Source organism: Dasypus novemcinctus, chromosome 11 (genome assembly GCF_030445035.2).
Source record: "Dasypus novemcinctus isolate mDasNov1 chromosome 11, mDasNov1.1.hap2, whole genome shotgun sequence".
Lineage (NCBI taxonomy): Eukaryota > Metazoa > Chordata > Mammalia > Cingulata > Dasypodidae > Dasypus > Dasypus novemcinctus.
In genome coordinates, this window is record NC_080683.1 from 24,690,872 (window position 1) to 24,718,859 (window position 27,988).

General features: G+C 37.8%; 1 protein-coding gene across 9 annotated transcripts in view; it reads right to left on the reverse strand.

The window, feature by feature from the left end:
- The window catches only part of PKHD1 (PKHD1 ciliary IPT domain containing fibrocystin/polyductin), a 568,785-nt gene that overhangs the window by 172,715 nt on the left and 368,082 nt on the right, over positions 1-27,988 (reverse strand). For all 9 annotated transcript variants that reach the window (XM_058306868.2, XM_071218516.1, XM_071218517.1 and 6 more), the window contains 5 exons: positions 20,750-20,904; positions 19,285-19,437; positions 12,412-13,287; positions 11,515-11,683; positions 8,879-9,033 (listed from right to left, as the gene is read on the reverse strand). In XM_058306868.2, coding sequence (XP_058162851.1) covers positions 8,879-9,033; positions 11,515-11,683; positions 12,412-13,287; positions 19,285-19,437; positions 20,750-20,904 — 1,508 coding nt within the window. The remainder of the gene's footprint in view (positions 1-8,878; positions 9,034-11,514; positions 11,684-12,411; positions 13,288-19,284; positions 19,438-20,749; positions 20,905-27,988) is intronic.

Here is a 27,988-nt window from a genome sequence, read left to right on the forward strand (position 1 = left end):
AAGGTCTCCACAATGGTTTACAATTCTTTTTCTTAAGAAGTGGCCAAGAAGTAACACAATTTGAAAAATGTTTCTTACCCTTGGTAAAGAATGGGAAACTTTTACCTGCCCTGAAGCTGCATTGAGTCAGAAGCCCTGGTCGGACCACAAGACTTTACTGGAAATAATAACATCCAGCAAAGTGTGGGAAAATCTTATCATGAGCAAAGCTTTATAACATAATGATTTAATGCAGAATTTAAAAAATAAACTTAGAACTGAACCCATTTTTATCCAGTGATTGTGATGTATTACGAAAGTGACATTTAGAGGTCTTTCAATTTATTTCAATACTCAGAAAAATGATCTCTAAAACATAAGGTTTTATATATTCTTAGTATAAAAAGACTTAATTTAGCCTGTATATACCCCCTTTAGCTGGCATTCTTTTCCATTTCAGAAATATATCCAATGTGTATCTAAGCAAGTATATTTATCTGTGTTGGTATTTGACACAGAGAGCTAATTCTTGTTATTCATGAGAAAGCCAAATTGGTCACTTTTTAAATTAAAAATAGCAAATGTCTCCTTAACATCTTGCTTATTTACTTCAAAGGGAGCACATCCCTCAACAGCAATGGTTCTCAAATCTAACAGTGCAGAATCACTTGGGACAGTTTATTTTTTGCTTACGTATTTTAAAAACAAAAATCCCTGGCTTCACACAAAGTTATTGGATAAAAATTGCCCCACATGCAAATCAACTTCCTTAAAACTTTTTATTATAATTTTATCACTGAAGTTGAAACTTACAAAACAATCATGCACATGTGTAGAATTCCCATACATCAACCCTTCACCAACACACCACACTGTCTGGTACATTTGTTACCGATTATAAAATAATATCATCAGACTATTACCACTTACTATGGTCTATAGAACACATTTGTTTATTTTTTCCATACCCCCTATTATCAACATAGTACATCTTTGGCATTGATGCAAGAATATTACAGTATTGCTAACTATAGTCCAAAGGTTACATTAATTGTATTTTTCCCTTGCTTCTCCACATTCCTACCTCCCTGTAATAGTGATGTGTATTTGTTCTTGTTCACAGAAGGACATTCTTGTATTTGTACTGATAACCATAATTCTCATACACCTTGAGTTCACTGTTATTCAGCCCCTAGATTATTCTCTAGTTTTCTTTCAATTGACATTTACATTCCTAGCCTACTGTTTTCAGCCATAAACCATTTATAAACCAACCGCAACTCACTATAATGTGTTACTATTAACTCCTTTCATTTTCATACATTTGCAGTCAAATGAATTAAAACTTCTACATACATTAAGTATCAGTACACCTTCACAGCTCTCCTCTTATCTCCTAGTAACCTATACTCTAGGTTTTAACTCCACTCCACATGTTTACTCTTCATATTTAGTTCATATTAGTGGGGCCATGCAATATTTATCCTTTTGTGTCTGGCTTATTTCACTTAGAATGATGTCTTCAAGATTCATCCATGTTATCACATGTGTCCCAAATTCATTTCTTCTTACTGTAGCATAGTATTCCATCTGATGTATATACTACGTTTTGTTTATCTATTTTTCAGTTGATGGACTCTTGGATTGTTTCCATCTTTTGGCAATTGTGAATGATGCTGCTGTGAACATCAGTGTGCAGATGTATTTTTGTGTCACAGTTTTCAGTTCTTCCGGATCTATTCCTAGTAGAGGAATTCCTGGATCATAAGGCAATTCTGTATTTAGCTTGCTGAGGAACTGCCAAACTGTCTTCCACAGAGGCTGCACCATTTTACAATCCCACCAACAGTGAAGAAGTGTTCCTATTTCTCCACATCCACTCCAACACTTATTGTTGTCTGTTTTTTAAATAATGGCCATTCTATGTGGTGTGAGATTATATCTCATTGTTGTTTTGATTTGCAATAGTGATATTGAACATTTCTTCATGTCCTTTTTGTCCAGTTGTATTTCCTCTTTGGAGAAATGTCTATTTATGTCTTTTGCCCATTTTTAAATTGGATTGCTTGCTCTTTTATTGTCAAGTTGCATGATTTCTTTATGTAGCACGGGAATCAAATCCTTATTGGATATGCGATTTCCAAATATTTTCTCCCATTAATTGGGGTGTCTTTTCACCTTCTTGACGAAATTCTTGAATTACAAAAGTGTTTGAGTTTGAGGAGGTCCCAACCTACAACCAGTTCTTGACAATGTTTTCCTACATTCTCTTCTAGGAGCTTTGTGGTTCTAGTTTTTATATTTAGATCTTTGATTCATTTTGAGTTAATTTTTGTTTAAGATGTGAGATAGGGATCCTCTTTCTTTCTTTTGGCTATGGATATCAGATTCTCCCAACACCATTTGTTGAGTGGACTATTCTGCTGGAGCTGGATGGGTTTGAGAGGCTTGTCAAAAATCACTTGACCATAGATGTGAGGGTCTGTTTCTGAATCTCAATTCAGTTCCATTGATCTATGTATCTATCTTTATGCCCATACCATGCTGTTTTTACCACTGTAGCTAGGTAACAAATTCATTTTTAATGTTCCAGATGATTCTGGTGACAGGTTAGCTTTGGGAACAACTGTCCTCAGTATATCAAATTCATCTACTCAACTAAAGACATATGGGCAGGAGAAAGTACATTTTGGAGCCAGTTATATCTGGCAGTTACCACCGAGCACAAGATGACTATTCCTTCTCATGTATCAAAAGGAAAAACAATGCCTTTCTTAGAGCTCTTATTATGACTATTTAAAACAGTACTTGCAAAAAATAGTTTTTAGTCCATTCCTCATAATAATTTTTTGAGACTTCATAATTGTCATGAAAGAGATACAGTTATCTTCCCTTCTCCTCTCTCCCCCACATGGAAAGCCTCATCTCCGACCTTGATGGCTCTTTTGCCCATGGGGCTGGTGCATCCACCCACTTGTTCCACAGCGCCACTGAGAGCCAGGCCTGGGATGGCCTGGATACCCCTGACAAATCTGCTTCTCCCCCACTTACAGCTATTTCTTAAAATTGGCAATACCATTCTTCAGTTGCTTGGGCCAAAAAAGCTGAAATATCTATCTGGATATCTTTCTTGCCTTTACCCTCCAAATCTAATCAATAGCAAAGTCCTATAGACTCCATCACTAAAATATATCCCAATTCCATACAATTTTTAGCACCTTCACTGCAACCAATAGGGGCTAAGCCGGTGATTTACAAACTATTCATGGCAAAGAAGTAGGGTTTTGTTTTGCTTTGTTTTTATTTGTTTTAAAATGTCAAGTCCAAGAAAGACCAGCACTTTTTAAATATAATCGAAATTATTAGATAAATTATACAAACAAAATATAAGCCCCAATTTCATTTATTAGATCCAACAGAAATGCCATGACTCTGTTAAATTTCTGTCTCTAGCTGCTAAATCTCTGTAATGATCTCACTGTAGATGGAAACATGGGCTGTGGGCCCGTGTGAGCGGTGGGCTCGCTCACCGCAGAGGAGCCCGCCTCTCACCCCATCAGCTCCTCCCCCCGGGGGGCTTCCTAACTGCATGGCCTGCTTCTGGTCTTACTTCCACCCGTTATCTATTGTCCACAGCAGCAAGTACTACCCTTTCAGCGAGTAAATCAAATCTTATAACCCCCTTTCTTAAAACCCTCCAACACCATCTTACTGACCTTGAATAAAGTCAAACCCTTTACGCTGACCTAGGCTGTCGCTGGCTCCTGTCTACCTCCAACTACTCCCCCTCTCATGAACCACACACCCATCACACCCACCTTCTTTCCACCCCTCAGACCTGCAGGGCCCACTCTCATCTCCGCCTCTATGTTGGCTGGTCCTTCCGCCCCGCAGGCACCTCTCCCTGCTCAGAGCAGGGGCTCCTGCCTCCTCATTCAGGTACTACTTCAAATGTAACTCTATGTCAAACAGCAACACCCTGCACACATAAACATGCCCACCACAAACTACCTCTGGCCCCAAACCCCTCTTTCATGGTCTGTATATCTCTTATCTCTACTGGGTTATTTTCATTTATCTGTGTAGGTATCTCTCTCTAGCAGAACACAAGCTCAGTGAAAGTAGGGACTTTGTCTTGCCCACCGCCATAGTTCCCACCCTTAGAGAGGTGCTGCTGGTAGACAGTAAGTGGCCAATACACATTTGCTGAATGAATGAAAATGCCAAATCCAGCAATTTAGCATGTAACAGGTGCTCAAGTAATGTTAGCTTCCATTCTACTGCCTTTCTATTTTCTTGGTTCTAGCTCAGCCATTGTAAAATGCCCCTGAAACTAAACCTCTGACTTCTTTCAAATATCTCCCCAACAACATTGGTGGTATACACTTATAAACGCAGTCTGAGAGGTGATGTCATCAACTTTTAGTTTGGAGCAGACAGGAAATGAGTAAGAAGCCAGAATGGAGAGCTCCCATATATTTCTAATCACTCCTAAAAGGAATATTCATTTTAAGACTTTATGTTTCTAAATGTTTTTGAATTTTTAGGTCATCAGATACATTCTTAAACAAAAGGAACCCTTTCTGGAATGAAATGAAAATGTTTCCTGAAGGATCCCCTGCTTGCGATTAGTTGCCTCACACTCTGTTGCCATGTGTTTTTCAAAGTTGGCTGCAAATGCAACCTTACAGATAAGTACAAAACAATATTGCCAGTTCACTTTTCCCCTGGCTACACACTCTGCTTTACACAGATAGCAAAACCCACTGGCACAGTGTTTCTCACAGCTGATCCACATGGATGGTTTTTGCTCCTGATGTCAGAATTTGTGATAGTACATTAGGCCCTGTGGATATCTAAGTGGGCAGTTTTTGTGTGTGAACTTACATGTGCAAATAAACATCTGTTTATTTTCAAATTAAAAATAAACATCAAAGCCCATGGACTCCAAACTATGTGAACAGGCCCATTAATAAAAATAAAAGAGCATAAGGGTGTGTCAAACTTGACGGAATTTGGAATAAATGTGACATGTGGCTCCCGTGGTCTCCATTTTCATTTTCACTGAACAGATTTCTTTGTTTTACAAAAATTGATAGACTGTATTTGAAGAACGAGTATTCCAAACATTATTTATTCCCTTGAGATTCAAGCTGTGCTTTTCTCATCTACTAGAATGTGGACATAAATTGGATAGTAACATTGAGGAACTTGAATGGTGAATGCGGGAATCTACTCATATTTTGGAAGTCAAAAGAAAACACTTCTATCCTGTCAGAACCAGAAGGTAGCATTTAGTTTGGTTGGTCTCCTTCACTGCAAGAGGACACAGATAGTAGTTTTAGTGCAGTAAACAACAGGATTCCACTGCAGGAATCCTTGCAGTTGGTATTTAAAATGTTATAAATGGGGAACATATGTAGCTCAAGTGGTTGAGCACCTGCTTCCCATATTTGAGGTCCTGGGTTCGATTCCTGGTACCTCCTAAAACAAACAAACAAATGAAAAAACTAACCCTTATTTGGGGAGGGGCTGTAGCTCAGTGATTAAGTGGCTGCTTCCCATGTATGTGGTCCTGGGTTCAATCTCTGTACCTACTTTTTAAAAAAGCTACAAAACAGGAATAAAACTATTTTTAAAATATTAGTAAGCTTTAAAACATCAGGGACTTAAAGCAATCCATCATATACACAGTCAGCCATTCACACACATGCATGTGCCTGCCTGCACATGAATAGTCTTGTTTCACCACCAAGACAGAGAGCTGAGAATAACAAAAAAAGTGTTAGTACAAAAGCCAGCAGCCAAAGCATATTTGTGCCCAGACAGCATAGTACGCCACAGTATGCAACCACTCAAGAGTTCATCCAAAGAATATCTTTTATTATTTAAACATTGAGCATTTGATGGACATTCTAGAATTTCTATTTATGATAAGATGCTGTCAGTGCCACGACCATATGCTTTTGGCACTCACCTTTTCACACCAAAAGCTACTGAATGCACAAACCTGCCATTTCCTGCTGAGAAAAAATACATACCTGGTTGTGAGAGCACATGTGGCTTGTAAACAGGAAAAGCCAATGGGCTGTAGATTTAATGTCCCCAGAAGCAGCCCTCAACAAATTAACACTGGGTGAGGATTTGATGTATGAGTACATTAGATTCCTCACTGCTCGGCTGGGGTGGATTTGAGTCATTTCCCATGGTCTCTTGGAATTCCCCATCAGATTTGAACTCCAGCTGCACACAGTGGTACCTAGTCCCTTTAGGGCTTCCTTCCCCTCCTTACCTCACATCCTACTGCTGTTTCTGGAATTCTCTTACCCCCACACATAAGCTACTTGTACTCTGTACTTTGTACCAGGGTCTGCTTTTGGGGCAACCCAAACTAAGACACTATCTTCAGTCTTACCCTTTTTATTGGAATGAAATGTAGACTTCATTAAATACTCTGGAACACATATGCTTTCTTACTGATTTCAGAAAAATGTAGCGCCTTACCAAAAGTCACAAATTAGGAAAAGCCCCACAATTATTCATGTACATGTTTTAAAGTATGAAGACGTTTTGCCATAGCATAAAGGCCTATAATAGTGGGATAATTCTTAAAAACAATCAAAAAACTGACTGTAGGAAACAATTTGGATAGATCTTATAATAAGCAGGAGAGTAGCTGCCTACCTTTTAATTTTCCTTTTACTACTTCCCAAAAATTTTCTCATTAATATATATATGTTCTCAAATTTCATTTTTTGAGCAAGAATATATTTTCTGGTTATACCCAACAGACATAATCAGCATATCAAAATGAATATTTATTCAGTATGTTCCATGTTCTCAGCACGACTTTTTGAACCTATACTTTCTCCCCACAGCTTGTTATTCTGTTGCAAAGATAAGTCTTCAACATATGCAAAAGTGTTCACATGTGAAATTTTATGGTAATGAAAAGAATTATGAGTAGAAACTTCTCTAAATGCCAAGTGCTATAAAGTAGTTTGTAGCAGTAGTTCAGATGAAAGAAAGGCAGAAACAAGTAAAAGAGTGCCTACAAATGTCTGTGAGACCAAAAACTATTACAGGTAGATCCTTAAAGCAAATGAACTCAATTCCTTCTTTATGTCTTTGAATGGTTTGAGGCAAATGAATTAATATTCTGCCATCATTAATCCATTCATTTGATCAGTCAGTCAATAAATATTTGTTGAGTACCCACCAAATATACAGCATTGAGCAGGACAAAATTCCTGCCCTCAGTAAGTAAACAAGTATATTTATACTTCAGGTAATGGGGCTTTGAAGAAAAATGAAGCAAGGCTAAATAATAAGGCTAGAGAAAAATGGCATCATGATTATTTAATATGGGGTGGTCAGAGAATGCTTCTTTTTTTTTTTTTTTTTTTTTTTTTTTTGAGAATGCTTCTTCTCAAAGAAGTTTGGACAGAGGAAAACCAGATCAGCAAAGAAGTGAGGACAATATATCCTGGGCAGAAAAAGTAGTATGTGCAAAGGTCCTGAGGTAGGGAGAAGCATAGTGCATTAAAGGAAAAATGAAAAAGGCCCAGAAGAATAAGGAAAGGTAGAGTCACAGGAGAAGAGTTGAGAGTAGTAGGCAGGAACCAGACAGGATTTGTAGGCTTGTGGTTTAGATTTTATTCTAAGGGGGATGAAAGTCATGGGGAGGCTAAAAACATTGCTATGGCTATTGTCTGTAGAACAGACTATCAGGTACAGTAGTAGAAGAAAGAAGACCAGTTAGGAGGGTATTCTCTTGTCAGGTAAGAAATGGTGATGGGTAGGCTTGAGTGGCAGTAGTGGAGGGAATGAAAATTGGGAGAGTTTCAGTTAGGAAAATGAATAAAGGATTGCTGCTAAGTTTTTTTACGTAAATATTCAAGTGAATGGTGATATCAATTATCGAGGTAGGGATGACTAGGCAAGATGCAAGTTGTGAATAGGGTTAGAAATCAAGAATCCCATTTGGGCATGCTGAGTCTGGGGTGACTACTACAATTCCTTTCCCAGTGGCATCCGTTGGGATATACAAGACCAAAGTTCAGAATTAAGTCAGAGTGGACATATAAATTGGAAGCCATGGACATTAGATGATGTTTCAACTTTGAGACCTGAAGAGCAAGATCAGAGAGAGAAGAAAGAGATCTGAGGACATAACCTTGGGATATTCCTACATTCACAGTATAAAAATGGGGAAGGGAGACCAAAAATGAAGTCTGGAAATAAACAGTGACTGAGGTCAAAGGTGGCAAGGGAAATTCTTAATCTGTAACAGGAATTCAGTGTCATTGTTTCTGGAAGTAGAAAAGCAATGATCCTTCTAGGCGTCTGGCTATAAAAATCGATAAGCAGAGGGTCTTTGGTTGTATAAGCAAAAAGAGGCGAAAAGGAGTTTCAAACACAGCTCCCTGGGGACAATTGGAAGCTAGATAAAAGGGAAGGTGGCATCTATACAACTACCTTCTCCAGACTGAAAACATATTAGCCCTAATAAAAGAGAAAGGTAGACTATGAGAGCCGAGGAGCTGGTTCTGTGGCCAGCCTTGCAAAACACTCAGCACAAGCAGTACTGCTTTGGGGGCAGGCACAGAGCTAGCGAGAGAATTGTTCTCCCCACTGGCACACAGAGTTGGGTGTTGGGAATCTGCACATTGGCACAGGCACAGGCGGTTTCACAGAGGGCACAGCAGTGATGTTCTGGTATCACTTAATCATTCAACATTCCTGAGTGACAAGAGGGCTGACCTGCATATTAGCACTGACCAGCTCAACTCTTGGAGCTCCTCTCTAGTGAATTTTCCTCCCCATGGATAGCACAGTCAAGCCAGTTCCTATTCGTACACACTCTCTCTTCCAAGCATTGCTTTCAGATTCTCCTGACCTGCATTGAAGAAGGATCCAGTCCATTCTCCCTCTGTTTTAGGAAACACAGAAACTGGTGGAGGCAGGCCCAAAGCTCTTCCATCCAAATCCTTGAAGAGATATTTTCTTGGACTTTCACAATCCAATTCAGGGCAGATGACTTCTAGATCTTTTCTGTAAAGATAAATAGAAAGCAATTCTCTCATTTCATGATAAGCAGCAAGAAGAAAACATACATTGTTAGTGTGGATCTTGTGCAAAATAAATTATATGAAATAAAGCTCTATCTTAAATAATTTACTTCCCAGTGAGATGGCCAGTAAGGAAGACCCTTTTATCAATCAAATAAACTGGATATCTAAACAGGTAATCTTTACATAGACTGCTAATGTTCTAAGGAGCAAGATAGAACGAAATGCTCCTAACATCTACTGATCGTAATCATTTCTTTATGGTACTTCAGGACCTTGCAGTATTTTAGGATTATCATTATAAATATAAATTATATTTGTACTACAAACAGACAAAATAAAATTAGATATTCTCATTCAACCTACTACCGGCATGTTTGGGGAATAAAATAATGAAAAAAATAGATATGGTTCCTGTACGATAGGAATCTTTAGAGTCAACTGGGGTATATATACAAGTAATATATAATTGCAATATTGAATTATAGAGAATTTATCTTATTTCTCCAGGTCTAATACCTGTAGGTACCTGTAGTAATAACATTAAATTCTTACTGTAAGTATTAAACACAGCAAAGAATAAGAAGTTACTATCATTTAGTTTTATAACTATTTTAGCCCAAAGGTAGGACACAAACATAAGGAAAACTAGACAATAGCAGGAAAATGGCAGAATAATGCAACGTTCATACCTAATCATGTTTAGGAACCTAAAATGGTTCAGGAATGGGCACCAAAAAGATACTGGTGTTGGGACAAATATATGAACTTTTCTAATTAGGGGTGATTTATCTTGATTCCTTTCTTCAGACTAAAGGAGTTTTCCCCAATATTGCAGAAAAGAAAAAGCAACCCAATCTGTAGGTTCCTAACTTCTGCACTCTCTTTAATGGCAAAAAAAGAATTCTTTATGTAATTTTCAGATTCTTGAATCAAATTCTTGGAACACAAGTTCAAGAACAGAGCTACACTTGGTCTTAGCATCATTATCCATCTAATCTACATTGTTTAGTTCAGGGCTTCCTGAAGCTGAGACATATATTAGTTCATGCACAAGGATACGAAAGGCCTACTTCTGAAGACTTCTGATGAATTTCATTTATTCAGTCAACACAATTTTACTATTTATATATAAAATGCCAACTGTTTCTGCTTGGCCTTAGAAAACCATATAAAAATAAAACATTAGAAGCTTATAGTCAGGCAGAAAAACCTTACAATCCTTTAAAGTTTTGTTTGTTTGTTTGTTTTTAGCACTCTTAGTTTTATATATATTACCTATCTAAATACATTGTAGGATTTTCGTCAAATAATGGTAAATATTGGGAAGCAGACATGGCTCAACTGACAGAGCATCTGTCTACCATATGGAGAGTCCAGGGTTCGATACCCAGGGCCTCCTGACCTGTGTGGTGAGCTAGCACACATGCAGTGCTGCTGCGCGCAAGGAGTGCTGTGCCATGCAGGGGTGCTCCCACGTAGGGGAACCCCACATGAAAGGAGCGCACTCCACAAGGAGAGCCAGCCGGCGTGAGAAAAGTGCAGCCTGCCCAGGAGTGGCACCGCACACATGGAAAGCTGACACAGCAAGATGATGCAACAAAAAAGAGACACAATTTCCTGGTGCCGCCTGACAATACAAGTGGACACAGAAGAACATATAGCGAATGGACACAGAAAGCAGACAATGGGGGTGACGGGGAGAGAAATAAACAAAATAAACCTTAAAAATAAAAGGTAAATATTGAGGGGAAGGTGATACAAAAATGTTTAAACATTCATCAAACTCATCAATATTTAATTCCCTTTTTTGCCAGTTACACAACTATGGCTGTGTAACAAACAGCTATATAAAAACATCATAACACACAACAGTAAGCATTTATTTTTTCATGAGTTGTCAGGGTTCAGCTGATCTGGGATGGGTTCATTCACATGACAGTTTTGTTGGACTTAGACTTCTTCATGATTTGGGGCCAACTAAAGAGGCCCTTCTTTAGGTTAAGCTTGTTTGGGGTTTTTTAGTGGGGGCACCCCTGCTCCACATGTTTCTTATTTATACACTTATACTATACACTCAGTAAGGAGTCTGGGCATGTGACAAAGAATTGCAGGAGAACATACAAAGCACGAAAAACCTTTTGAGGCCTAGACTTGGGACTTGTACTCCATCACCTCATTCCTCTGATAACCAAAAAAGGTCACATGGATGAGTGCAGATTCAAGGGGTAGAGAAATAGACTCTGCCTCTTTAGTGAGAGAAACTGTAAAATCTCATATATCAAAGAGCACGAATATAGAAGGGCGAAAGAATTGGGGCCATTAAATCATTCTGCATTCCTCCCTAGAAGTATTAATTGTTATTTCCATTGATAATGTTGTTCTTTTTTCATCATGTTTAGGAATTTGGAAATTGCCAATTTCTAAAATAAATATGGCTTACTATGCATGTTAAATGTGGTACCTGGGTTGTAATGGATGAAAATAGAATATGCTTTTATCTTTGATTTTTAGCATCCTGGTCCTCTCTGCTATTATTGGGTGCATGATTCCAGTGTTCTCTTCATTTGGCAGAATGCAGACATCTAGGTCATTGGTATAGCAACTCTTCACAAAATTAGAAAAAGTGATACCTGAAATTTAAAAAACAATCATAACATTATATCATATAAACCATTAACGACAAATACATATTGCACAACTAAAAGTTCCAATAATTATTAATTTCTAGAAGTCAGATTAAGCTATCCAGGCTAGTTCCCAGAGTTTACATAAACCTTGACTAAAAGTATCTGTATTTCTTCAAGACATGAATACTGTATGTAAAATAGACAAGTATGTCAATACATTAAAGTCTCAAGAGTGATACTTTTTGTCACAGCCTTGATCAAAATCCATTCATTTTGCAGAAAAACAAACCAACTGCTAGAGAGATTAAGTGTGTAGGGAATGAGTACAATAGTATGAAAGAAATTGGATAGATCTACTGTACAAGTTGTATATAACTTCGATTTTAATTCTAGCTGCCCCGTCAACTACCAAGCAACCTCAGACAAGTCACAATTTCTGCATTTCAGTTTCCTCATTTGTATCATAGAAAAAATAACATCACCTAAGAGAGTTGTTATATAGACCAAATTACATCATTTCTGGGCAAGCTCTTCAAAATGTATACAGCAGTAACTTTGTAAGGAACCACTCAGTGTCATTATAAACCACCAAAGCACCGCAGGTTGTTAATTGGACAATGAACACTAGACCACCCTGCTACGCTTTTGTTAATATAATTTCAGAAAACTTTTAAAGATTTTGCACACAGACGTATATAATTAGGCTGCTTGGATAAGCCCAAATGTCCTACCTTGAAGTTTCATGGTTCCTGGAATGGAATGACCAGTTCTCACTTTGTGCCATGGCTCTTGAGGCCACAGATTTGGTTCTGAGGTGAATCCAGGCCACAGAATCCCAACTCGACCTCCTCTTGGATTGGAAGGAGCTCGAGCTGTTGATGTCAAGTTAGCTGAACGAGGCTTAACTTTGTCCTGAAGGCAGTCAAAAGAGGAGCTGGTGGCCACAATGACTGAATTCCTGAGTACAATCTGGACATTTTCAAAGGCACTCCTTGGAACAGAAGACACATACACTACTGCCAAAAGACCAATAGCATTGTCCACCAGAGTGATGTTCTCTATCTGCACACTGTTCTTCACATGTAGCATGGCACCATAGTCAAAGTTCTTGAAAGACAGGAAGCCACTGATGCAAGTACAGTTGTCAAATCCATCTTCCTTATAGAGATGAAGGCCATGAAGACTTGAATGGGCCACGTTTTCAGACCAAAATGCTTCCAGAGGAGAACACCTGTGGCCTCGGATGTGAAAGCCCAACTTCTCTGATCCTGCCACAACGTTGCCATGGAGGCTGATGTCCTTTGCCTGATTCACTTTGATTCCTGCTACCCAAATGGTGGACCATGCTGGCTGTGTCATCAGAACCACAAGGTTATTAGTCAGAGAAAAGTCCTGACCCTCCAAATCAATGCCATGGCCAGCTGTGCCAAATACTATGTTGTCCTTCAAAATGATGCCCTGGCTGGCAGCGGCATGAATTCCCCCTCCGCAGCTTTGGTGCAGAGCAGAAGATATTATCCAGGATCCCGACGTGTTAGTGAATTCGATGGATGAATACAACGATGACCCAAAGTTCTGAATTTCTACATTTAAAAGTTGAAGTACACCTGCAAGCAAAATGCATGTTATCAGGTACTTTCTTCTTTCCCAGAGAAGGCATAAAGGTGGTCATTTATGGGTATCGGGATATGTAGACTTTTAATTAAAAAGTAATAGTTTCTTCTCAGCACCAACATGGCATTTCATGCCACTGAGTCTCAATCACAAAATAAGAATCATATTAATGCCTGAAAGGTTTCATGTACAGTCTGAAGAATGTGGTGGTAGGATGGAGGCAGAAGACATGTGGGACTGGGAAGAGATATAGGCTTTGGAGGTGAGTATGGCTAAGTTTAAAGATTCTGTTCATTTGTCTGCAGTTCTGGGTTGAGCAACTAGTGAAAACAAAGGAAATATGAGTTCCTGACCACTGATCTCAAAGTCATGTCTCCCTCTCTGTGTCTCAATGACCTCATGTGAAAAACTCACAGCACGTCCTCACAGAATGATTACCTGAGTGAATATAATGGCTGACTCTAACAAATGTTTCAAGCATTTCTGAAGAAGAGAATGATATCAGTGCAAAATTTACTTCTGTTCAGTTTATGTCCAGAAACATGATAAGGAATAAATGTTTCTTGAATAAGACATGATAGAAGCAATAACGCATCCTCAAATTAAAGACCCTTTAAAATCTTTTCTGTATTTTTATCCTTACCACACTATCTTCCCTGTTAATTTTCACAATAATAAGATTTTCTGTTTTTCATGACAAGAGAAAAGATTGAATTATTTAGTGTCATTAGGGGATCTTATTTGTACTATTTAAGGTGGGCATTTTAAAAGCACAGTACAAAATACTAGGTTAATTTACAAATATAATGAACACTAACAAGTTAGTGTATATACTCTTGGCAAAATGGATAATAAAATAATTATAGAATCTCATTATGTGATTATGTGCCAAGCACTATCTTAAGTCATATATTTATTATTATATAATTTAATAAAACAGTATGAGATAGGTACAATTGTGATTCCCATTTTACATCTAAGGAAACTGAGGCAGAGAAGGGTTAAATAATAAGCTGGGATTTAGATCTAGGCATATGGATCCCCAATGCAGGGACAGAGAACAAAGTATAAGTATGGTAGAAAAGTTACAGGTTTATGTTGGGATTCAGATGATAGGGCTATATGCACAGGAATTTGTCATATATGTGTGCCAACAAAAGCCATGTACTTGTAGCTATTCATGTCACACATTTGGCCTTCATTTATTTTCTTTTGTTCAAAAAAGAAAGGAGAAAATGTTATTTCCAAATATAAGATAGAAAGTTAGTTCTCTCATTATTTCTCAGTTTTACTGTGTTTTAGTAATATTAATAGTATTTGCGATGTTATGAGCCTGTGTGGTTGAAATTTCAACTAGGCCTAGAGCTGCAGGGTGCCTAATCATTACCTCCTGAGAGCCTCCAAGCTGCTCAAATATAGCCACTCTCTAAGCCAAACTCAGCATGTAAAATGCATTACCTTCCCCCTAGCGCGGGACATGATGCCCAGGGATGAGCCTCCCTGGCACCAAAGGATTACTACTATCACCCGCTGGTGATACAACTAGAAAAAGACCTTGACTGAAAGGGAGAAATGGTAAAGACAAATGAGTTTATATGGCTAAGAGACTTCAAAATGAGTTGGGAGATCATCAGAGGGATCACACTTATGCATGTCTCAGCAGGATCCCAGAGTCAGTCAAAGTAGATACAATCCTAGGTACTGGTTCTCCTGAGGGCTATGGAGACACACAGGTTCTACAGCCATGACAGATCACTCTGGAGTTCATTGCCATGCCAGTGGGCCCTACTTTGAAATTTGTGCTCCTGAGTGTGATTGAGTTGGACTCAGATGTGACCTCTCTACACATGCTTCTTCTGTCACTTTTACTGAACCTGTGAGTGGCACTGGGATTTGTGTATGCTAGGAGACTTGAATCTCTGGACTGTCCATGTGCCAGCTGGGTCGTGAGCCTCAGCAGAGTTGCAACACCTACTCTCCAGTTCATTGGAAGTACCCAGGTCAGCTGATGGGGAGGTAAGAATGGTCAACCACCACACCATGGAACCAAGAGTGCCTAAAACTGCAAGCAGGAGAATTGCATCCATCAGCCATGTGGGATCTAAGCCTTCCCTCGATAAAGAGGTGGAATGGACATCACCACTCCAGGGTCCACAAGATGGAGGAATATAATATGGATTGGAGTAGACTTGCTGGTATTCTACTATAGAACTGTTATGACTCTAGCAATGGAAGAAATTGTATCATTGATGTGGAGATGGTGACCACAGGGTTGCTGAGGGTTGGGAAAAGGAGGAAGAGGTGTGATATTGGGCATTTTTGGGACTTGGAGTTGTCCTGAACGATATTGCAGGGACTGATGCAGTACATTGTTTATCCTGTCATAACCCACTGGATGGACTGGGAGAGAGTGTGAACTACAATGTAAACCATGGTGCATGCGATGTGGCAGTGCTCCAGGGTATATACACCAAATGCAATGAATGTGCCTCACTGATGACAGGGGATGTTGATGTAGAAGGAACAGGGGTGGGGGGTGGGGAGTGAGGTATATGGTAACTTCAAATGTTTTTTAACGTAACATTTTGTGTGATCTATTTATCTTTTTTAAAAAGACAATTTAAAAAAAGAAAAAAATAGTATATGCAATAATTAATTTTAAGTCAACCAGGCTATGGTGTCCAGCTGTTTGGTTAAACACTGGTCTAGATGTTTCTGTGAAGGTATTTTGTAGCATGTTACTAGCCTCTATGATCAGTTGCCTAATTTAAGGAAAGGAGATTACCCTCAATAATGTGTGTGGGCCTCACCTAAACATTGAAAGCATCAGGAGTAAAAAATTGAGGTTTCCCAGAAAAGAAGAGAGAAATTCTGCTTCAAAACTTCCATGCCAACTCTTGTCTGAGTTTCTAGTTTGCCAGCCTTGCCCATGAATTTAAAACTCAAGGCTGCAACACCAACTTTGGCTGGAATTTCCAGTGTGCTGGCCTGTTTATCAATTTCAGACTTCCAGTCCCTACAATTCCATAAACCAATTTCTTAAGATAAATCTCTTATATAAGATACATATTTGTTAGTTTTAAATATATAAAAATACAAATACAAATTTGGATAGATAGATAGATAGATAGATAGATAGATAGATAGATAGATAGATAGATAGATAGATAGATAGATAGATGTATAGCTCCTGCTGGATTTGCTTCTCTAGAGAGCTCTGTGTCCAGCCTAAGCTCTCCTTCCCTACTCTGGTTTTGCAGATGAGAACCTAGAATCCTGGGAAGTCAGCTGCTCTAAGAACCAAGTCCCCTTGTGGGGAGGCTAGATGAAGTGAAGGACCATGCAAGTCTTGTGGTCAAACAGCAGCATTTCAACATATCTGAATTTCTCAACTGATACTGGTTGTTGAGACACTGGTGGAGGTGCATAAATATTCACAGAATAATGAAACATCCGAAAGCTGATTATCTGGTGATAGCACTTTTGACATAATTCAAGGTTTTCTCCCAAATAGAATAGAGTTTAAAGGGCTGTCAAAGCTGTTTCCATGGAATTTTGATACGAAGGGCACAAAATGCAAATGTCAGTTCACATGTAAATAGCTTATTTTCTAAAATGGAAGGTGACTTAACAATCTCTGTCAAGCAAAATATCAGTCTTATTGCAATTAGTGGTTTTTTTATGTCTCATATTTGCATGATTTTAATCCATTATTTTTTATAGTTTTAAATTGTACAAGATCTTTTTGCTTATGTGCATATTAACAAATGACTGTAAATTTATAATGAATGCTTAAGAATTCTTGAACCTTTAACGAAGTCTTAAGTAATGATTTATTACATTACTATTTTCCTATATTTCCTTTTGAAAATCACAACTCTGAAAAAAATTTCTAATGAAGTAAATACAACTTGCTGGATATTACTGGTCAGAAGGAGAAAATGACAGAACCATCTGAGATAAAAGTAGGAATTGTAAGTGTGGTCCTGCTTTTTTGTCCTGTTACTGTTCCATAACCATAATTGATAACCTTGACCTCCATCAGCAAATCTAACCTCATCCAGGCTGTGGAGTATGTTACAGTTAAAAACACAAGGGTTCTAAATGCAGGGTGGGATTGGATCCTGGAACAGAGAAAGGAATTAGTGGAAAAGCTGATGAAATTCAGATAAAGTCTGGAGTTAGGGTAATAGCAGTGTTAATTTCCTGTTTTTGACAAATATACCAGAGTTATGCCAGATATCAAAAATAGGGGAAATTGGGTGAAAGGTGTATAGGAACTCTATTATCTTTGCATCTTTTCTATAAATCTGGAATTATTCCAACATTAAAATTTTATTTTTTTTAATGCAAGGGCTTCTAAGTCAGGCCTGAAAGTAAATATTACTTCTGTAACTTATGAGCTGAGTGATTTTTCGTGTGCTTCATACATTCATTCACATTTATGGGGCACCAAATATTGTGTAGGCACCATGCTAGGAAAACAGAGACGAAAGACTCAACCTGATTCTCAAGGAATTCACATGCTCATGAGGAGTAGTACAAATAAATAGGCAATTTTATTACAGATTCATTTTCCTCATTTGTAAAAATGAGGATGTAATGTCTGTCTTATAGGAATATTAAATGAGGTAAAATAGGTGTGAAAACCAGCACAGTCCCTGGTTCCTAAGAAGCACTCAACACAGAGTCCCTTTTCCTTCCCCTAGGGAAGATGTAAGAAACCCTCGACCAGCAGTGTTGGACGTCAGGACCATGTCAGTCCACCACCGGTTCAGCTCCGGCTTGGGGCTCAGCTCTAAGGACTGACCAGTCCTGTTCCCATGACCAAGCTCCAGCTTCATCTGCAGTTTCACTTAGCTGGACTCTGACTTGCTCTCCCCCACCTGATTCTCTGTCTTCATAAACTGCAGGAGAGTATTGTTTCTACAAGACTAAGACCGAGTCATTGCCTCAGTCTTCTAGGGCAGGGTTTCGCAACCTCGACATTATTGACATTTTGGACCAGATAACTTTTTATTTGGGATCTGTTCTACGTACCGTGGATATTTGGCAGCATCTCTAGTCTCTATCCCATTAGATGTCAGAAGATCCCTCCAGCTATAACAAGCAAAAATGTTCCTAGGTATTGCCAAATGCCCCATGGGAGACAAAATTGCCTCATTTAGAACTTAAGGAACTAAAGCTTATGGAGGTACAGCTTGTTCTATAGATAAGAAATCCTGAACTTTTGATTTAAGTTTAAAACACTATCTTTTACCAAACTTGTGCAATGGATGTGCTAAAATTAAAAAAAAAAGTGTTTCATCCTCAATGTATCTGTAGTGTGGTTAGATAGTTTATTTCAAGGTCTTTTCTGGGCTTTATTTATTGATGTACACAGTGACTTTCTAAGATGGAGCTATGGTGCACAGCCTTTAGCAAATTTATTTGAACAGGAAACAATTTTGGAATAATGTGTAAGGACTACAAATTTGAGAAACAAGGGCCTAATCAAATAATCGCACAGCTGCCAAAAGGACTAAAGCTTGAAAGTAATGACAACGTTAAAACTGGTCATTAAAGTAGTCTAGAATATGGAAATCATTTTTATTTAAATTTCTGCTATTGATTTATAGCATGAACTGATGCCTGCAATCAGATATAGCATGCTACTGGGAAAAAGTAATAGAAATTCAGGAAAGAGATAAAATCCAAGTGGTCATTAAATCATCTTTAATTTCAAAGCAGAGGAAATTTCACATCTGCTGAAGATGTTTTCTTTGAGGTAAAAATGTGCATATTGCTGATCACTAGTATATTATTTTAACATCACACTGATAATTAAGTGCAGATTAGGAGTGAAAATTCAGAGCATCTCAGACCACAAAGGAGCCTTCCAATTCAAACATTTTGTTTTATAAATGTAACTTCTCACAGTTGAAATGTCTGACTGTCCTAGATGAATAGGCTCCAACTGATAACTCTTAGTAACTTAAACTTTCATTTACCTGAAAATTCTTCTCTGCTGGACTTCCTGAAGGTTCCTACAAGTAGTCTCCCCCTACATGATACATCAGACTGGATCTGTATATTTCGGGTCAACAGTCCAACCTCAGCAGCCAAACCAATGTATCGGCCATCTTCCATAACATGGTCACTTCCTGGGGCAAAGGAGTTGGGGAAAAAAAATTTAAAACCTATTTCAGAAACTGCCAGCTGGGGACCCAGAGAACTGACAAATAAAAATACTCCTTCCCTTCAGAAGTCCTACCAACATTAAGGTCTGTTTATCCTCGGGCATTCTCCACAAATGTCAGCTGAGAAATGAAAAGTCCGTTTACTTGTCTCTCTTTGGAATCAGAGTGAGAGGATTAGAGCAAGAATTTATTTCTTCTCAATAACAGTGGGTACTGGGACAGGCCACTGGTGCAGAGAATTTAGGGCAGACCTGTCCAATTAGTGGAATCCCCAACCTCCTTCCTTAAACATCAGCATGAGACCTCAGTGCTTGGTTGCACATTGTCCACTGACCTCTTTCCTGGGAATGAGGAATCCCAGATCAACTGAGCCAGTGCCAGAGCTAAAGCAGCAAGATATGAAAGTAGAAGGAAAAGAAGCAATGTATAGTGCAGTAGCGCTCTTTCTAAAGCTCACCACTGCTGGAGCAAGCTTCCTTAGCAGCAGGAATTCAAGCGCCTTGCTGGTTTGTTTCACTGTACTTCACCTTGGTTCTTATCAGCAAAGATTGCTGAAGTTATCTCTTTGGCACTTTTTTAAAAAGATATCAGCCTTGGAGGTGTGACTTAGAAATAGCTTTAGATATAGTTCTGCTGAAAACATGTATTTCTTTCCCACCTATCAGAGACAAGAAGATAGTCTCCTGCCCCTTTGTATCCACGTTTTATCTCTTATTAGCTATTTCCTGGATTAGATTTACGTATTAGATAGAACCTGGAAGCTTATAATTATGTATTATTTATGTGTAATACTTTTAACTGGGCATAGTACATAAAATATTCAGTACATTTTTCTTTTAAGAAAGAGGTATTTGGCTTTTTCTTTTCCCAGTGGTGGTAGTCAACACATAAAAAGTCCTCATGTCATGAAGGACACATTTCTAAGTAAGGGAAACGAAGTCATTATTTACAATAACTACCACATTCTCTGTGATTGTGTTATTTAATGGGCCAGGAAATGAACTGGAAACTCAGTGCCCCTGAGTTTTATTCTGGTGTAGCCATGGAACTGCCCACTGACCTTGAACAATTCTGAACCCTTCTGCTTCTAGACATGTCATAATAAATAAAAAGAAAAAAATCCCCTCACCTGAAAGTATTCTTTTAAAATTAGGCAATAAAATTAATGAAGGAATATAGCTAAAGCCTTCAGGTACCAGCCATCCCCTCTGAATGAGCAGGCTTCCCAGGCAGCCTGCTGCACACATTCTTGGTAAGCGACAAACCCAAGCCTTACCTACATGCCGGTGTCTGAGACGTTCATGGATCCACACATGGTGGCCCTTGACTTCTTTCACACTGAGAACCTCTGCTTCATGAGGCTCGTACGAGGAGGAACTAAGGACAATTTTGTCGTGGGGCCGCCAATCTACTGCATCCTTCACTATAATCCTGTAATAGCATAAAGATGGCATCAAATATACTGATAGAGCAACACAGATCACCTACTAACTCCAGAGGGAAAAAAAAGGAAATCCACTGTGGCAGAAAAAAAAGCTTTAGGGGAAAGTTTAATTCTAACGGAGTCAATTTTCCAGGTTAGAAATGCATACATTACAGAGATAGCGAAGATATTCCTTAGTCATGAAGTCCAAGGCAAAGGAACAAGAAACAAACAAAAAAAGGTCCAGGGTTTTGTCAATGCCTTCTACACGTGGTTTCCTGTAACACATGGTTTCCCAATTTTCCTCCTTGATTAGAAAACAGTTTGAATAGTAAAGGCATTTTGGAAGGGATCTCTTCTCTGATTTTCTGAAATCTATAGTGCCACTTACTTGCAATTTCTTTAGGGCTCATCCCTTCATGGTCAGACAGATGTACTTGTGAATCCTGGAAGATGCTAGGTGTGTGGATCTAGCCGTGTGACCTTGCAAAATCTCTTAACTACTCTGAGCTTCTTATCATTATCTGAAAAGTGGCAATATTTAAACCTTCCCTTTCAAGCTCTCAGTGTTATTTTTGGGACTAAAGTGTGCTATGCTCCAAGCATTGTGTTTTCATTGCATTATGAAACAATGAATATTTTGTTCATTTTCTTAAACCTACATTTAACAAAATTCTGTTCAGTCTTTCACTGCCGCCTAGCTTCTCCTAATGAATATGACTGCTTTCTTCTCCATTCAGTCATTACTGACTTCCAAAGTATACGTTTATTTTAATTACCCGCCTCTTTAACTAATGCTCAAACTTTAGCAAGCTTTGACAAAAAATTCTCCTCTACGAGTAAATGTTCATTCTGACACTGGGTCCATGTGAAAGCCATTCAATCATAACACATATATTAACTGCACAACCATTTGCACCAGGTTGCACTAGGTTGCTAAAGACATAAATAAAACATATACCTTTTGTATTAAAAACCAGCAACTTTGAGTTTGGCTAATAGGCATCCTTAAAGAGTCTGCTGTGTGGGTAGTGGATTCGGAAGGAGGGTAAGGAAAGAGGAGGTGTCACAGGTATTTAGTGTGTGGTATTAAAACCAAATAAAGAAATTAATTAAGGGGGGTCATTTATGGACCAATGATATGAGTCTGTCATGAACCAAAGTAGAAATTAGTGGAAATTAGTTCAAATTTATGTATCTGAGGTATAAAAGAAGAGAGGGGGAAATTTGTGATTTTAAAGAAAGAATTTAGAGTTTTAGCTCTGTTATGACATCCTAGGAAATTCAGCATTACAAAAGCAATCTCTAGCTTTTAAAGACCAGGAAACTAAAATCCAAGGAGATTAGATAACAAAATCCTGATTAGATAATTGAATGGTGGCAGAGGTTGAATTAGGACAAAGGAAGACTTCAGACCTAGTCTAGGGCTCTTTGCACTAAATAACATCACTTTACCTGTCTGATTCTTAGTTTTTCACCTTGCTAAATGGTAAAAAAAAAAAAAAAAAAAAAAGCTAAACTCTCATATTTCATAATGATAAAATAATTGATGAAATCATGAAAAGTCTATGTTCCATAAAAAGAAATACTGTGAAGACATTAAAAAGTACATTTTGGGAAGCGGATGTGGCTCAACTGATAGAGTGTCTGCCCACTATATAGGAGGCACAGAGTTTAAACCCAGGGCCTCCTGGCCCGTGTGGTGAGCTGGCCCACACGCAGTGCTGCCACGCGCAAGGAGTGCCATGCCACGCCAGGGTGTCCCCCGTGTAGGGGAGCCTCACACGCAAGGAGTGCTGCCCTACAAGGAGAGCCGCCCCTTGTGAAAAAAGCGCAGCCCACCCAGGAGTGACGCCACACACATGGAGAGCTGACAAGCAAGATGATGCAACGAAAAGAGATACAGATTCCCAGTGCCACCAAGAATGCAAGCGGACACAGAAGAACACAGAGCAAATGGACACAAGAGAGCAGACAACGGGTAGAGGGGGTGGGGAAGAGAAGATAAATAAGTAAAAATAAATACATTTTTTTATAAGTACATTTTAGCAGCATATTGGATTATAAAGAAAACTATTCATGATGTATTAATTGGGAAAAGCAGGATATAAAACAATAGGTCCCATTTTTTAAAAAATAAAAATAATGCACACACAGAAGAAGACAACAAAGATGCATGTTAATATATTAGTCCTCCTGTGGATGGTGGGCTGATAGGTGATTTTTCTAAATTTTCTAAAAGTAACATGCATTACAATGTAATGATAAGAGAGCACTCTTTTCAAAAGAAAATGTCTACAGCAGAAAGTCAAAACGGCCAGTCAGTATAACTGAAGTCAAATCTTACTTTCATGGGCCACATTATCTAGGTGATCTTTGTAATATTATTTGTTTTGTTTACTAAAGATCTTCAAACAAAGGTGATCGTGATGTTCTGAAAAGTTCCTTGTACAATTCTCTCCTACAACTCCCTTAAATAAAAAGCCCTCTACTCCAGTCAGATGAATCTGCTCACTTGCCCAAGAAGAAATGGCTCTGTGGTTCTCACCTGTCACTTTCCAATATCATTGCTCCTACTCAGCTCTTCCATTCACTCCTTCGTAAAACCTGACTCAAGCTATACTACCTTCAACAAGTCTTTCCATGGGAGTCTCTTCTCCACTGAAAGCCCAATCCTGTTCTGGCACCATCATGAACTTGACATAACAGCTACTACTGCCTTAAGATCTTTCTGGTACAACCACTGTCTTTGGTGGTTATTTTTGATATTTCTAATTATCATTTAATGGAAATATATTTATCTTGTTACGCAAACCCCATACATAGCACCTAGAGATATTCTAGGCAAAAAGAAAAAGGAATCATTGAAATTATTAAACCAAATCATGTATTAAAAGCATAAATGAACTTAAACTGACCTTTTCCATTACCTGCTAAAACAGAGGAGGTTCATGACAATTGGTCTTTCTTTATATTCCTGAAGCCTTGGCATTCTATACTTCATAAGGACCCTCTGCATCTATCAAGGGAGCCTGGCCCCAATCTCCAAATAGCAACAGGGGCAACCTTAAAGAAAATTTGTGGGCTCAGAATCAGAAGCATAGTTGGTTATGCTAGTGATATATCAGTTCCCTCAACTCCAATATTCACTATTCCTAGTGTCAGTTTTCTACTATTATTGTTACTCATCAGGCATTTCAAGAAGTCCTAGCTTACAGACTGTTTGCATTCTAGATGTATCTCATGCCTCTGATTAATACTAATGAGCGTCCTATAGGCTACAGGAGAGGAGAGACTTTCTTTTGTTCTGAGCAAAGCATAGCTAAAACAATAAATAAACACGAAATTAGAAGAGCTGTTTGCAACATAATGGGACCTAAATGAAAACCATATGCAAAGAGGGAGGAAATTCTAAATAATTACTATGGAATGCTCCTTAAAGATAACTTTAAAAAAACATAAACAAAATAGTAGCACAGCTTCCTTTACTTTGCCACTAATATTTTACCTACTTGAGGGATAATATAATACTTGCTGGTTAAAAGAACATAATTTCAATGAACAGAAAAGAATATATGCTTCCAAATTTGACCTGAAAATTTTTACAACCATGTTCAAGACATTCATATATAAACACCTAAAATTTAAACGAATGTGTTAACTGAACTTTGGGTTAGGTCTTAATGATAATAACTGCATTTCACCACAGGCTCAGAGAGTGTACTGATCCCACAATCCGCCGACCACCCCCCTCCACCACACCCCCAATCCCAAGGAATTGGGATGGCCACAGATTTCTGAACTCTTTACTAACATTGAAGCTTTTTTCTTTTTTCTTTATTCCAGTTTAAATTTTTCTCACTGCCTTTCAAATGTAATGAGGATCCTCAGACTGCATGCTAGGTATTAAAGAAATGGAATCCTATGGTGATGTTGATAATGATGATGATTATAATAACAGCTAGAGGGAAGATTAATTATATCTCTACTGATCTTCCTTCTCCCTCATTCCAGAAAATCTACAGCAGCTCTTTTAAAAACTGCTCTCCTCACCCACCATACTAAGCGATTCTAGTGAAAGCTGGAGATTATAATCCCAGAAACTCTTTGCCAAAGGGAGGGCATAGGGATCTAACCTGTTTTCATTCATCAAAATCCTTTGGATTGAAACTAAGGGAAGAGAGTAATTTCCTTGCTGGTAGTGAGGCTGGGAAGAGCTCCACAGCTCTGGACTCACTTGCACCCTGCAGAGTGAGAAAGCAATTCTTCAATAGAAACATATATGGTTGAACTATAGAACGATGAGAGCAAAAGAGAGAGAAGACAGGCCTTGAGCAATTTACCAAGTGGATTAAGAAGGGGTACTTTTACTTGTAACTAAAAGAATTCTGAATAACACAATAGCTACTATACCTTGAGGACTTTGGTGCCAGAAATTGTTTTAAGCACTTTTTAGATATTAATTCATTTAGTCCTTATAACTGCTCAGTTACCTAGGTATTATTATTCTTATATTATAGAAAAAGATACTGAGGCTCAGAGAGGATAATTTACCCAATAAATAAGTTTAGTTAATAGTAGAACTAGAATTATTTTAGTTGGCCTGCCCACTGTAGAATACTATCTCCAAACTACCTTGCTAATCCATATGCCTCTTCTCAGCCTGGAGATAATAGCAAATCTGAAATTAGGACCTGGTATTTCATTGAACAAGAAAGAATCATTTGCTTTTAGAAGCTACATATGTGATCCTGACCTCCTGCAAATACATGGATAAGGCTACCAATTATGTATTCTAATACTTGAACTAAAACATTAAAATAAGATTTGAGTAATAAGTAAAATAAATTCTAGACATTTCCAGAATTAAGATAATTCAAGATTCTCATTTACTAGACAATAAGCCATTGAGCCAAGAGGCTTAATAAGTTCCGATTTGCAGGAAAGACACATTAATTCAATGTAGCAGGCATTTATTGGAAACCTTCTCTATGCCCTGCTGTGTACTAGACTCAAAGCGAGATACCAAATCAATAAAAGCTGTCTTCCTCCCCTGTAGAAGCCACTTGGAAGAATAGCACATACATATCTGAGCAGCTTAGCATCATTCACTTATTATTATAAGCATATTATTATAACTATGAATCATAAAATGAGGTACTGTAACAGTTCAGATGGTGGGAAATCAGTGTATGCTGGAGGGGACAATGAGAAAGCCTTATAGGAGATATGATGAAATCTTTCAGGTAAGTAGGAAGTGAAAGGGAAAAGAAGAGTTGTAAGTGTACTTGTGAACCTCTTATTTATTATTTAAAGAGCAAGTCCAAAAATTTTTATAGAGAACCATGTGTGAAGTGCTGAGAGTAGGAATTTAACAGAAGAGACCAGAGCAAGAAATATTCCAAACAAAGTATATCCAGAGAAGACCATCACTAACTGGATATAGGAGAGAACAGAATAGATCAAATCAATGCTGACTTTCAAATTAAAGGTCCTAGTCCTAAGAGAAAAGGCTGAGGCAATAAATGCCACTTTTTTCTTCAGTTTAAAGTTATTTCCTTTAAGTAACAAATTAAGTTAATAAATCACTTGGGACACACAGAGGATAACTAAACAAATAGACTGAATAATGCTTTATACACTGTCTTTCTTTCAAATAAACAAGATCAGAAATAAGAAAAAAATATGAACCTTCAAGAAAGGTTTCCCCAATACACTTGCTCTTCTCCCAGTCCTCCCATCTCAGTTAATGATGCCACACCTCTCTCAGATGCTCAGGTCTCTTTCACCCAGTGTTCATTCCATTGGCAAATTATGAGGCCTGCTTCAATATATATTTACCTACTTCTTTCCTCCTCCATCACGACTACCCTCTTCTAAGCCATCACCATGTCTCATCTGAAAATTTTCCATGACCCCTTAGCAGTCTCTCTACTTCCATGTTTGTCCCTCCACTTCCAACAGTCAACTCTCCAAAGAGCATAAATCAGACTAAAACACAAATCAGATCCTGCTACTGCCCTGTTTAAAATATTCTTTTAAAATAATTAAAAGAATCACAAGTTTTATTTAATATTTATTTAAAAGATTCTTTTAAAATAATTAAAAGAACCACAAGTAAAAAAAATATGGAACACCTGTAATGGGAGAAAAACCAAATTCTCTGCATCAAGTATAATTTGTCTTGATTTATTTCCAATCCAAAACTTCTAATGTTTTTTATTAAACAGCCCTTCCCACCAAAGTCAACTGAAACAAGCAACATTAAGGAGTAAATTAATTTACAGATAAATTATATACTATAGAACAAAAGAAAATAATTTCTCTTTAAAATATCTTACTAAGCTTGCTTTGGTTGGTAGAGTAAGAAATGAGTCTAAGTCCATGAAGTTAACACAAAACGTTTCCTCTGAAAGTGTCACTCTAATATTACTCGTAAAATAAAACCAATTATATTCAAATAAATTCAGATCTCTAACTCTGTTGGTGAAATTTCATAAAGGTATCTAAGTGAAGTCTGACACCATAACAATATATTAGAAAGGGTTATTAAACTGACTTTTAATGCAGGGAAAATTGTAGTGTAATGTTTAAAGAAATGGTCTGAATAAAGTTTGTAGCTCAGCTAGTAACAGTATATCAGGATCAACTTCCTGGTTTTGATAATGTTCTATGGTTATATAAGATACAGCCATCAGAGAAAGTTGAGTGATGGGTACACAGGAATTACATATGAGTTTTGCAATGTCTTTGATTTTTCAATTATTTTAAAAGTTTTAAAAGATTTAAAAAAGAAACAGTTTGCAGATATCCATGAAATGGATATACTATGCTAATTAAACATTCATATAAATTTATTAAGTATTTCTCCTCAGGACTGAGTCTAAGAAATTTAGTGTTTCTTTAAAAATATGAATAATAAGTAGAATATAAGTAATAGAATCAGAAAAACCTGGGTAAAATCCAGCCTCAGGAACTTCTAAAAATTGAACTTAGAAAAGTTACTTATCTTCCCTAGCCTCAGTTTCCATATCTGTAAAGTGCAGATAGTAATGTCTACGCATAACATTGAAAGATTTAAATGAGATAACA